General features: G+C 39.7%; 1 protein-coding gene across 2 annotated transcripts in view; it reads left to right on the plus strand.

Moving 5' to 3' along the window:
• dalrd3 (DALR anticodon binding domain containing 3) overlaps positions 1–13197 on the plus strand; it is a 26357-nt gene that overhangs the window by 3012 nt on the left and 10148 nt on the right. The window contains exons 4-13 of one of the 2 annotated variants that reach the window (XM_042221046.1): positions 605–663; positions 778–879; positions 990–1054; positions 1366–1424; positions 1512–1594; positions 1680–1806; positions 2900–2958; positions 3109–3225; positions 3307–3375; positions 4998–6158. In XM_042221046.1, coding sequence (XP_042076980.1) covers positions 605–663; positions 778–879; positions 990–1054; positions 1366–1424; positions 1512–1594; positions 1680–1806; positions 2900–2958; positions 3109–3225; positions 3307–3375; positions 4998–5117 — 860 coding nt within the window. In that variant the 3' untranslated portion in view covers positions 5118–6158. Of the gene's footprint in view, positions 1–604; positions 664–777; positions 880–989; positions 1055–1365; positions 1425–1511; positions 1595–1679; positions 1807–2899; positions 2959–3108; positions 3226–3306; positions 3376–4997; positions 6159–13197 lie in introns of those variants that run through there. The other variant, XM_042221047.1, reaches the window with a different exon arrangement.

Raw genomic sequence — 13197 nt, forward strand, 5'->3', positions numbered from 1 at the left:
TTTTCATCAGTTGTTGCTTTTTGTGTCAAGTTCTAGAAATCTCTATATCTCATCTTCCTGCTTGTCCAAAAAAAAAAAAAATGAAACTGGCAGTTTTCTCTTTACTGAAGCTAATTGCAGTCCACTCAAATAAATCAAGCTCTGTTTTATTTTTATCTGAGGATTTGTGCCAGAATTGCTTCTTGCTGAGCCAGTGACCTCAAACTTCATGTTTCCAGTTTGGTTGCCAGGAGACTCCAGCAAGCTTCTCACCTGGCCAAGAATAACTTGCGGCACTCATAATTATAACATTCCCGTTTAATTAGTGAGCTTAGAAGACTGTTTTATGTTTACGTTAAGCTAAGCCAACTTTCTCCTGTGTGTGTGTGTGTGTGTGTGTGTGTGTGTGTGTGTGTGTGTGTGTGTGTGGTGTGTGTGTGTGTGTTGTGTGTGTGTGTGTGTGTGTGTGTCTGAGGGGTACCTACTTATTCCAAGAAAGCCAGCAAGCTTAGTTCCCAAAGTAATAAAACTGCATTGATGCAGCTTAGCTTAGATAAAAGATGAGTGAGATAACAGAGATTTCATATTGTATAATAACAGCTGACAGACTGTTGTCCTGTTTTAGTTAACAGAGACGGCGTTTCCCAATTGGCACAACTGGACCTATCCACAACTGACTGCACAGTGAGACAAACACACTCCATGTCTTTTGTTTTTAATATAAAATTATTAATAAAAAACAAAATAAAATGGGCAGACAAAGCACTGATTTTAATTTTGTCACTGCCTCTTTCATAGGCAGCCATGGTAACAGTGTTACATGCGACTTCCTGTCAAGATGAGTTCCGCCAGCAGCAGATAGCAATGCTGTGGAGAGCCAGCGGAGCCAAACACACACAGGTAGCCACACACACACACACACACACACACACACACACACACACACACACACACACTATGCAGTGATGAAGGGTTCCTATTTTTACCTGTTCTGCTTTCTGTTTCTGCAGAGGCATCTTGTTTGTGGGCCTGTGAAGACTCCTGGTTCACACCTGACTGCTGCACAGTACTTGCAGTAAGACACATCAGTTCCTCTGTCTGTGCTTCTGCCTCTTTTTTTTTGTTTTATCCTTTGTCCTCTCTCGTCCTTTTTGTGACATACTCATGTCATTTCTGTTACTCCTCCACAAACCCTGCCCAGATCCCCACCAGATGTGTTTGTTTTCACCAATAACACTCTTACCATCATCTTCCCTGCACCGTAACGTTGCAGATGTGATGAATAAGACGCTGTTGATGCTTTTCTTCGTCTGCGTGTAATTGTGGTGTATTTTTAGCTCGGTTCCCTGTATTAATGAGCCTTCTATTCTTCCTTCTCTCCTCCAGGTTGAGAAGAGGTCAGATGAAAGAGGCCTCCGAGATGAAGTATGGAGATCAAGTAGAAGGTGTGTGTGTTTATGCGCATTCTCATTGTGCATATAGACTGTAAGTAAACTGAATTAACTGAAGACAAGTGCTTCCTCCTCTTGAAGGTCAGACGTGGGAGGACATCATCAAGGTCATGACCTCTGCTGCAGTCAGATTTGAGCTGCTGTCGACTGTCCACACTAGTCCTGTGAGTCATCAGTACAGCACTGTTCCCTTTCAAGCAGCCATGCTCTAATGCGCTAAGTCAGACTGACTGACAGCCGTATGTTTAGGTGACGCTGGACGTCAAGAGGGAAGGCGGTGTGTCGACCAAGGGGCCCAGAGGAGGAGTGTTTGTGATGTATAACTGCGCCCGATTGCACACTCTGTTCGACAGCTACGAGAGAGGAGTGGAGAAAGGTGAGAGCTGTGCTTTTCTGTAAATAAATGTTCCCGTAATTCAGATCATTGTGGCCAATGATTGCAGTCTTCCTTTAACCTCACCCAGTCTGAAGAGAAAGAGAGACTTATTAAAAGCCAGAACGAGCTTTATTTATAGTTCAGCGGGACTGTGATGTTTTGTTGCATAAATAAATCAGAAATCGATATTGCTCAGTGGGTGGATAATGTTGCATGTGGAGCATTTTATTTCTGTCACAGTTATAAGAAAGCAAGGTTAGCTGCTTTAGGGTGGTATCCAAGGACATGCAAAACACAAAATGTTGTTATGAATATTAAGAAGCCAGAACAAAACAGAACAAAAACAATCATAAAAAATAATAGCAAAGAAAAAAAAGCAAGTCAGACAAAAAAGTGCTTTACACACGTGTGTCAATCAGATCTTAAAATCCATGAGAAACCAAGATATGAGTGATGTCATCTGATAAATCTGGAAAATCCAGCTCAAAGCTTAGGTAGGGCTAAGCTTTGAGCTGGATCAAATTGTGCTGGAATTGTTTCTATTCTGCATGTGAACTCCATGTTAAGATGTGGTTTGAAAAAAGGGAACAACAATGATGATTTTCAGGTGTGTTGCTGAAGAAGAAGGTGGGTCAGCTGTTCTAAGGGGTGACACCTTGGCAACACAGTGGTTCTGGGCCCATCTCAAGAGTTTGGCTTCCTGGTTGAATAAAGGTTAAAAACAAACTAGCAGGGAATAAGGATGCTGACATTGGATGATTTGAAGTGCCATCATTTTAAACAGAATTTTATATGTGGCCTAAAACTGATCCTTGTGGTACACCAAAGGTAATATGAGTTTTAGATGAAGAGTAAATGCCTGTGATGACTGGGAGAGTTATTTCTAAAAGATGAGAATAAACCTAAATAAGTGCACAGTCCTTGATATGCAGGGTCCAAAAGAATGAAAGCTTTCATCCACAGCTAAATGAAGGGATACTTGGCTTATTGCTTGGTCTCTTGGGTTCAATCAATATGTCTATAATGTTGAACATGTAATGTAAAATCTATCACAATGTTTCTACATTTAGTTTTCCTGACTCTTTATCTGCAGGTCTTTACCCAGAAATCCCAGAGGACTCCCAGCTGGACTTCTCTGCTCTGAAAGAAGAGGTGCCACTTTAGTGTCTTCTATGATATGCTGTTCTCTACAATTTGATTATATTTCTTAATTTTAATTATATTAGAAACTGTAACTTCTAAATTTTAGTAATGCAGTGTTAATCCTACAGCGCTACCATGTGACTGTGTTTTAACTGACAGGGTGAATGGCTTCTCCTGTTCAATTACCTCATTCCATTCTCGGAGCTGCTTGAACAATCGGGACAGGCTCTGGATAGCGAAGGGGGTGGAGCCAGAGTGAACATAAAAACTGAACAGGTAAGAGCAATAACAGAAAAGGTGGATACGTCCGCTGTTGCAGATGTTTATATAACTCATACACATGTTTGTGTTCCTCAGATCTGTAAATTTCTCGTGTCGCTCAGTAAAGACTTTAGCTCCTACTACAACCGGGTCCACGTGCTGGGGGTAAGGATGTACTCATATATGTATGTGTGTACTTACAGCGGGGAGTGTGTACAAATTAACTGGATTATATTATACATATTGTCCCACAAGAAGTAGATTTTATATTTGTCTGTAAACATACACTTAATCATTTTCTGAATTATATATTACCACAGCAAATATGCTTACAGTAGGGTTTTCTGATTATGTGTGAATGCTGCAAAATCTATTTGCTTATGCGTTTATGTGATTTTTCTTGTGTGTTTGTGTGTTCCCTTTCTTCTTATACACTACATTTACATACAGTTGTGGTCAGAAGATTGCATAGACTCATTCGTTAATGCAGACCTTCCCAAAGTGTGGGGCCCGCCCCCTAGGGGGGCGCAGAGCCATGGCAGGGGGGGCGCAGTATGAAAAGGAAAAAAACAAAACGCTTGACACTGCTAGCACGGGGCGCCCGCAGAAACGCAAAGCAGGAGATGAAGCATCGCTGAATATGTTTCCAAACCAACTTCATTCTAAGCCAAAGACTAGAAAATATAGTGAAGCATATCTTCCCTTTGGCTTCACCTGCACAAGTGCCGAGGTAGGTCTTCCCTGCAGAATTGGTCTTCCCTTTGTCGGGAGCAGCACTGGGCTGTTCAAATCACGGACAAACAGTATCCCACATTCTTGATTTTTAGTTCACAAACACTTGTTGTAATGACTAACTGCTCCTGACATTTTGGAGATGTTAGCTCTTTATACAGTAAAGTTAAAGGTGCACAGCATGATGTGAAAAAAGGCACATACCTTTGACGTTGCGTGACGAACTCTGTATTCCTCGTCCACACAAATAATATCTGGCTGATCCTGCCAAAATTGTTCTCCCGGTTCAAATCATGGACAAACAGTATCCCACAGTTGTTTATGTTTTGAATCCATTTTGCACAGAGAGGCATTTTTTTGAAAAATGTATTGATAGCAATGTTGAATATTATTACACAGGAAAAAACAACTACACATAAAATAATCCCACCGTGACGCCTCTGCCTTTCTAAACGGAGGGACAGTAACCGCGTGTGTATGTAAGCGTGTAAAATCTGCAGATGGTCAGATTAACAGTATTTTGTCTCTATCTGCTATTCTGCAATTCATCTCATGTAAACAATAACGTGGTGCACAGCATGATGTGAAAAAAGGCACATACCTTTGACGTTGCGTGACGAACTCTGTATTCCTCGTCCACACATAAGCGCAAAAAAGGAGTTTTAAAAAATCTCCATTTTCGGTGATTCGAAACGCCGTTTACGTGTGGACGAAACAGCTGCGTTTTCAAAAATAACCGTGTAGGTGTGGAAGCAGCGTAAAAGAGTTATTAGTTTATTTTACTACTACCTGCAATTTATTGCAGATTACTTGTATTTGCTTAATTGTTTACTAAATGTCTGAGGTGTGAAATAAACCGCAATGGAGCAAAATATGGGTGTGTGTGGTTGGAGGATGTGTTTGTGCGTGCTTGCGTGCGTGGGGGGGGGGGCGAAAATGTTTGTTGTAAAACAAAGGGGGGCCTAGCAATTGTTATTTTTGCTCCTCTGTATTTTCACTCCCTCACATACCCTTGCTATATTCTCAGTCTTTCTTCTTGTCTGTCTTGCTTGCAGGAGCCACTGCCTCATCTCTTCAACCAAATGTTTTGTCGTTTGTATCTGCTGAGAGCATTGAGAGAGCTCTACCACAGCGCTCTGGACACCCTTAACCTTCCCCCCATCAGGCAACTATAGCCCCGACATAATTCACCCACCCTTCACTGTTGGCTCTACCTCCCTGCCTTCCCTACGCACACACCATATCCATGTGTATTGTGTGTGTCTAGCTGACACCTTTTTTGGCAATATTAAAACAAATTATGACATTTCACTTGCCCACTGTCCCGCTTCTGCATTTCCCTGTCAGTGTATTGTGACATATTCTAACTGTCTGGTTATTTCAATGAATAGTGTAGCTACATTATATAAAGTGGATCCTGTTCTGTTTTTTTTTTTCTGGGCTGAAAGATTTTCTTGGACAATTTAAGCTGCTTGTATGCTGTAAAAGAAATATTTTGACATTTGGGTTGCTGCTTATTTGCTTTCTTACTGACTGATGAGAAATTCTTCCTTGTCTCAAGCTGTGTGCTTTTGTACTATCTCTTCACACACTTACAAATACAGCTACAGAAGTGCTGCATAATTACCTGTCAGCATTTCAGTTGTGTCAGTCTTCTGTACATAGAAAAAGGGGCGATGCCACTAACCAGCAGTCATTTACAGTGATGGCATGCCAATTGCTAGCTAGCCAGCAGCGGCAGCTTTTTTTCTGATGGACATGGTTTGCTGTTTCTTGGAGTATATGCCTGTTACAGTGTCATGTTTACTATTAGAAATTTTGGCAATATATGTGCGGTCAGAAGATTGCAAAATATAGCTGCTAGCAGTTCATGTTCTTTAACATAAAATGCATAACTTGCCGTTTTTGATTTAAGACTTAGCCAGTTAAATTCACTTTACAATACACACTACACTACACTAAACAAGTACTTAAGGTATATAGTATACTACACTATGATATACATAATATGCTACGCAAGACATATTGCTTGGCACCCTTTGGATGTATAGAAATTGGAAGCTACTACAGCTAGTTAGCTTTCCTCAGCTAGTTAGTTAGCTAATTATCTTAACGCGACAAGTGAGAAAAGAGCGAGCCTGGCTCTAAATCAAGATAACAAAGTCCACCTATGAATTTTTAAAGTGTGCTAATTGGAACATTATAACTTGTTTGTTTCAGTACAAAAACTTGGCATTAAACTCAGTATTTGGAAGGGGTTGGATGGTTTCCTGGAAACCTCCAGTTGCCTGGAGACACGAGTAAGCTACTGGTGATATTAGTCTGTTGGGTTTTTTTTGTTTGTTTGTTTGTTGTTTATTTTAACTCTCAACGAGAAAGCAAGTAAGCACATTTTCCCATAATGTCAGAATGTTTCTTTTAATTTTGGTTTTGTTACTACATGATGGAGAAAATGTCTTTCCCTTAAGCACAGCAGGCGTCAGGATCTAAATTAGATTGGCAGAGCTGGTATGCCCTTTTGAATCTGCTAACCATAAATTAAATGTATTTGTCCTTTTCACATAACAATCCCCAAATCTGAACTAGCCAGTAGCTTTAATTTATATTTGGTGCCAAGTTATAATTAAGGTGTTTGTCTCAACTGATCTGTATTAAGACTTGCCTTATTACTTATTACCCATCTACTCACTGTCACCAACAACAGTTAAATCCTCTTTAGAACACATGTAACTGTTTAGTCACTGCCTAAAGGAAGAAAATCAACTTTTATGAGTCTTCTCCAAATGTTAAATGCCCCCATTCATGGAAATCTACCACCTTGTATTTATCAACACTTAGAAATATTTATTGTCATAAAAAATAGAGAGAAATGTACAGAATATATATTCTTCATCTGAGTCTTAATCACTGTGTTTACATGATTATTATCCTGCTTGACAAATCACAGATGCTACTATGAAACAGCTGTTTCGGACAGTTATGGACAAACGTAATGCATCGTGTCACAATCTTAGGACATGCATGAAATGGCATGATAACAATATGTATGACTTTTATGCCAAAAATGCTATTTGTAAATTTTGGGAGTGAAATGATAAGGATCTAACATTGATCGTTCAGTTTTTATTGTTTGTGACCAACAAATGTGCCATAGCATTTTTTTTTTTAAATTCTATGATAGTACAGTCCAGTGTTATTGATCACAAATATCTGACAGATTTACTTTTCACTGCATGAAATGTTGTTTGACCCTGTAAATGTATGATTTAAAAAAGCAAACTTTTTCCGTTAGTTTATTTTTTTTAGAAAAGGGAATGAGACGTTTACAATGTGTTGTTTTTATTTTAGTAGCTGTCCTGTTAGCTGCTGCTGTAATTACCACAGTATTAAAGCAGAGGATCTGCAGAGAGACTGTCATGTTTTCCTCTTACACTCTACACTACTGCACTGCAACCATGTCTAAACAGAACCATGCTGACTTACATTAGCTTTATTTTTCTCTTGCTGCCATGTTTGCTGCCTCAGGCCCCAACACCTGACCTCGGTCACCCATCCTTCATTCTGTTCTCCGTCTTTTATGCCGACTCCCTCCTTATAGGCCCTGTTTGTTATTTTATTCAGGGCTATATTATACAGTGTAGTTGCACAAATAGTCCAAGGACTTTCACATTATTTTTCCCCATAAAAGAATTGACACGAAGGCTTGTTGACTGCAAACCAGACAGCTATAAAGATGACTGCAGAATTGTCAGGAATGCAGTCAAACACTAACTTCATCTGTTGAACCTTTTGATCATACCAAGTGAAATTCCATCTGGAGACCTTGCTTTGCATTTGCTGCATGCATTATTTACAGCCGAGCTCCTACTAATTCCCCTCTAATGAAAATCTCTGCACCTCTGCCCCGTAAGTGTATTTGTCCATCTGAATGTAAATAACGCTGCCAAACTCTCGCCTACACACATCTGTGCACCCGCAGTTTGTGTGTGTTTTTCCCCTTCTGCAGACTTAAAAATAAGCATGACAGACTCTCTCACTGTATGTTTGTCTCGAGCTTCAGTGTCTGACAGATGGTGATACTGATACTGATGTTTTATACATAAATCCTCTCGTGCTCTGCTCCCCGCTGCCCTTGGATTCAACAATAACTCGCTCACTGCACAGATATGTACACTTCACTGTATGCTGCTAACAGTGATCCTTCACTGAGGATACAACCCCGCTAGTGTCATGTGTAATTTGTCTTTTTCCCTTGTGTAGATCCCCTCTCCCTTTTGCTGATCATTTATTCCCTCATTTATAGAAGAAAAGCGTTCGTTAACTCTGACTCAAGCCAAACTTATGGTTTTATTTGCTTTTATGAAATAGTTATTGAGTCTGCAGTGCTCCAGGAAAAATAAGACACCATCTTGATATTTTATAAGGCCCGTGCTTTGTTGATACCTTGCGACTTTAACCCCGCGCCTTCTTATATATCTCTGCTGTCGATGTATAGCTGTATACCTGTGTACTGTAAATGACACACAACTCTCATCCTTGTTTTGCTCAGTAAACTGGTTTGAAAAACTGGAGCATTCAGTCATTTTTAATTCTATACAGATGCAGATGTGTGATTGTGACTTTATGAAACATGATACAGTTGGAGAAATGTGCAATGGATGTGTGAGTTTGAAAGAAATAAACAGACTCTAATTGTTATGGTAGTTTCATTTTTAATGCAGAGAGACAGAATATGAACCAAAAATCCATGGGAAAAAAATGTCATTGAGTGAAAGATGTATTAGATCCCACCCAGCTTGAATTTTGGCTCCCACAGATTGGTTCTGTGCCCATGTGGCAAACATTGGACAAGAGCCTCCTTCCCACAGCCAGAACACTGGAGATGGGTTACGGATCAGATGGGTCTTCCAGCATGACAATGACCTAAAACATGCCGCCATCTGTAAGACAAGTATCTGTGCTTCTACTTACGTAAAGAGTGCGTGCACTTTCGCCAGCTCAGGCTATATGTATGAAAACTGAAATAACTACACGGGGTTAGGGACTATCTAGTGGCTGCAGGAGCGGTCATCACATGGCCTCTATGTGGACTCGAATCAGGAAATTTGAAGGTCACATCCGATTTTCTGTGCAATTGCACGCTGGCCTGCAACTCAATTAAACTGTTGCTTGGCTGGAAATGCCTCACCCAAAATAATTTGTTTGTCTACTCACACACATGTGCATGCACACTGCACATTCTTGCTATTAGTTTTCCTCCTCACTGTTAAATGTAGTCATGACTTTAAAAGCTGTGGTGCTTACACGTGTGGGAGCAATAGATTATTAATGACTGCATCTGTTGTATTTTTGTTTTTTGTTTTTAAAAAAAAACATGCTTTCACAGTGAAACAAAGAGTCGGGGATGTGAGTTAGTAGATATAATAGCTGCATGATTAAAATAAATATCTGTAAAAAGAAGTGATGGTGATGGCTTGGATAATTGGTCTTGTTTTAATTAATGGAGGGAGCACCGACAAATCGGTTTAGCGCATTAATGATAATGCCATTAGTGGAGAATTTCACTATTGGCTTAGGTCAGCAATTAGCGTGTAGCTTAGATAAGAGCCCATGCGGTCAATTATGGGAAATTCCATGGAGATAAGTGAGCATTAATACAAAAATTCCACCACATAAATGATTCCTGATCATCTCATCTTAACAACAGATTAACGAAATAATTATAATGATCAGATAAACTTAAAATTAATTTCATCAGTTTACAACCTTTTGGATATTGAGTTGAAAGCTAACATGTTGTTAAAAGAAGCTATAAATATGTTTCGTTCCCAGTGTTATTTGCAACATATTGCTGGAACTTAAAATCGAATGAGTTAATGATTTAAAAAAACAAACAAATTTTCCGGTTTTAACACGTAATTTGTTGAATCATTATTATTAAGGGTCTGCAAATTATTCTGGATAGCTGATTTTCGGGCGTCGAGGTTATATTCACATCTTTTTATTAGCTTTACAGGCAGAACGCTGTTTCTTAAGGGTAAAAATCATTTACTTGGTTCATGGATTTTTCCAGTGACAAGATATCTTCTACCTCCTGTTACTGTCAGCTTTTTCCACTATTACTCCCAAGACAGTATAGGGACAGCGATTGATGGTCAAAGCCCACGCAGTGGCGATGCGTCTTCCTGTCGAGGCACAGCACAAAACAACTGAGTGACTTTCACAAAAAGCCACAGCGTTTATCATTCTGAGGTGCTGAGCCATTTAAAGCCTCACAGAGTACACGATCTCATCCACAAAAAAGTTGCTATAAACGCGTGATATTTGCAGCCATAAATGATGAGCGCCTGCCAATAAATGCGAGCCAACGGAGCAATTTAATGATGTGCTTCCTACTTTCCATAAACTGTCTGTAAACTCCTGTAATGAGCCGCTGTCAGCGCTATCTGTCATAGATGACATAGTTCAGTCACAGTCAGCAGCAAGCACGTAGCCGCTGTATTACACTTGTCTGGGAAAATTCCCAGAAAAGTGTGAATTTAGACAGTCCAGGAAAACTGCTACAAGTACGAGACAAGGCCGAACGCTAATACTGAGCAGTTGGGATCTTTACGCATTAAGAACAGACATACAGATTTTTGAGTAAGCTTATGATTGAGTGTGAGAAAACTGCTCACAGGCAGAGGCTCAGCTCATAAGGTGTAAGATGTAATAAGTTAATAAATATATTAAAGTTAACTAGCTATCTAAATGGTAACCAGTGGGAGTCCTCCCAATACTACACAGTCTTCTCTTTTGGATTTTGATCAAAGTCTGGTTTCTAATTTTTGAGGCAAAGGAGGGAGATGGACTTTGGCTGAGACCTGTAGGAGTAGAGGGAATTACAGTAATGCAAATATGATGGGGTGAAAGCATGGGTGACTTTTTAAAGGTCCTCTTGGTAATTTGAAAGTATTTTGTTAATGTGTAAGGATCACACTCAGGTTTCCAGTGAATGTAGGAAGATAGATTTTCTTCAGGGCTGATTACAAAGACCTCAGATTGACTCATATGACATCTGTGAAGGCACCGTTAATGGCAAATAATATGTTCAGGATTTTGAGGAATATGCTGCCATTCATGCAATTGAAACCTCTTATTTTTAACTGAGGAGGCGATTCAGCACAGCGGCTGAGACAGTCCTGTCAGATCATTTGTTTTTTAACTGATCGATGCCACAAAAATAAAATGAGAACATGAAAGATTTCACATTCAGCATTTGATGTGCTCTGCATTTAACATGCATCCCACATGCTTACAACACATTTTGTCCTATGTAGCTGTGTAAAATATTTTACAATCATGAAACTTTTCCAATGTAGGTGTAAAAATGAACGCTCAAGTTTAGGTTGAATTTGGTTTAAACACAAAACGCTATCAGTGTATTCGGCACTTCTTCAGCGAGCCTCGTGTGATTTAGTAAAAGTGGATTTAGGACTTGGAATTGAGTTTGATTTCCAAAAGTGTGAACCTGATCAGGATTCAAGCCGGCAAGACTTGCAGCTCAAATGAAAATGGATTTTCTGATCCATCCAATAGATCTATGATAGAAATGATACAAAACGTTTTTATGCTTATATTCTGCACGCTTTGCAGTTTTGCAAAAATGTGTACTAAACTACATTTAATAGTTTTGCTCAATTGTTATTTTCCCTGTTATGTTGCATCCATGCAAATACCAACACATACACACACACACTTCTCTGGCTCATGCAGTGGGGGACAGGTGGGTTTAAGTCTCAAAGGGAGTATGTTTAGGGCTGCTGTGTGTATTTGCACTTGTATGAGTCATTGGATGAAGACGTCAGCAGAATCATCTGCTCCCGAGGTCTGTTCTGTGCTTAGCAAGTGCAACAACACAGCTGTTTCCAGACCTCTTTGCTTGCTCTTGTTGCATATTTATGCACTGATTCTATTAAAGATGGCTGCACTCAACTGCATTTTTCTTCTTTTATTTCTTATGTTATTTCTTATTATGCATTAAAGATATTAAATTTGTTTTATACATACATGGATATACCATAAACTACGTTTATGTTGCATGTACACTCTGTTTTTGGTCGCGACCTCACACACACCCCATATCCCCTAACAGTCAACATAGGTCAAACTGGCATTAAGTTATGAAGATTAAGTAATTAAACTGTCGTACACCATTTTGACCAGGTGGTGGCGGTGTGCAGACAGTTTTAACTGAACCAAGGTAGACACACACACACACACAGAAAACCTAGAAGATGATGTTAGTCACTTCCATCAGTGTTAACTGAGAATATAGTTTCACTGCATAATATGCGTAACATGTACTTCATATACATTTTTTGTGTCAAAAGGACTACTGTTGATTCGTTTTGAGAAATCATAAATTACACATTTTGTGAGGTGTCTCTAGCAAAATGGGAAGAAAAGCCAGAGAAGCAGCTGAATGTGCATTGTTCATTTTATTGCGCTCAGCTCTCGAGGCAGGAGAAATTGCTGGCTTTCCGATTTCAACATCTGTTATTGTATACCCACAAACCCTCCAGTTTTAGGGTGATTTCCTTATTCTGTTACATCATTAGTTTTAATTAGCTACATCTGTCTTAAAAGAGCACAAACAACCCTTCTTTTTAAGATCCTTTTGTTGGGAGTGCATCACAGTTCAGTCGAGTTGCATTGAAGATGGTATAAATCAAAAGTCCTGCTACAACATGAATTGAGCTGCTTGCGTTAAAATGTGTGTAATTTAACAAGCGGTGGGAGGCATACAGAGCATAAATCTTTTCAAGATTGGCACACACTTCGCTGGGTAAGAGTGAGAGTGCCAAGCCATTTAAATATTACATTTACTTTTGCCGGCCTCCCTCCTGTTTTTTTATCGTTTTGGGTTTTTGGTTCCATCTAAATTTTGGATGGTTCTTCCCTGAACAAACACAGACAGCTAAAACTCCAGTGAGCCAGAGAAGCTTGTTGGAACACCTTCATACTGAGCACAAGATGAGTCACAATTAATACTTTTTTGTTTTTTGCAGTGTAGACGGGGCAGGTCCAGGAGCCTTTATTCTTTTCATCTCCCTTGCCACCAATCAGAAACTCCCCTTTACAAGACCTCCGCTTCCTTGTCAATCACTCCCCTCGGGCAATAGGTTGGAGCGAGACAAAAGAGAAAGTAGAGAGAAAGGGAATGGGAATTGTGTGTGTGTGTGTGTGTGTGTGTGTGTGTGTGTGTGTGTGTGT

The sequence above is a fragment of the Haplochromis burtoni genome, unplaced genomic scaffold (genome assembly GCF_018398535.1).
Source record: "Haplochromis burtoni strain Fernald_Lab_line unplaced genomic scaffold, NCSU_Asbu1 Contig_60, whole genome shotgun sequence".
Lineage (NCBI taxonomy): Eukaryota > Metazoa > Chordata > Actinopteri > Cichliformes > Cichlidae > Haplochromis > Haplochromis burtoni.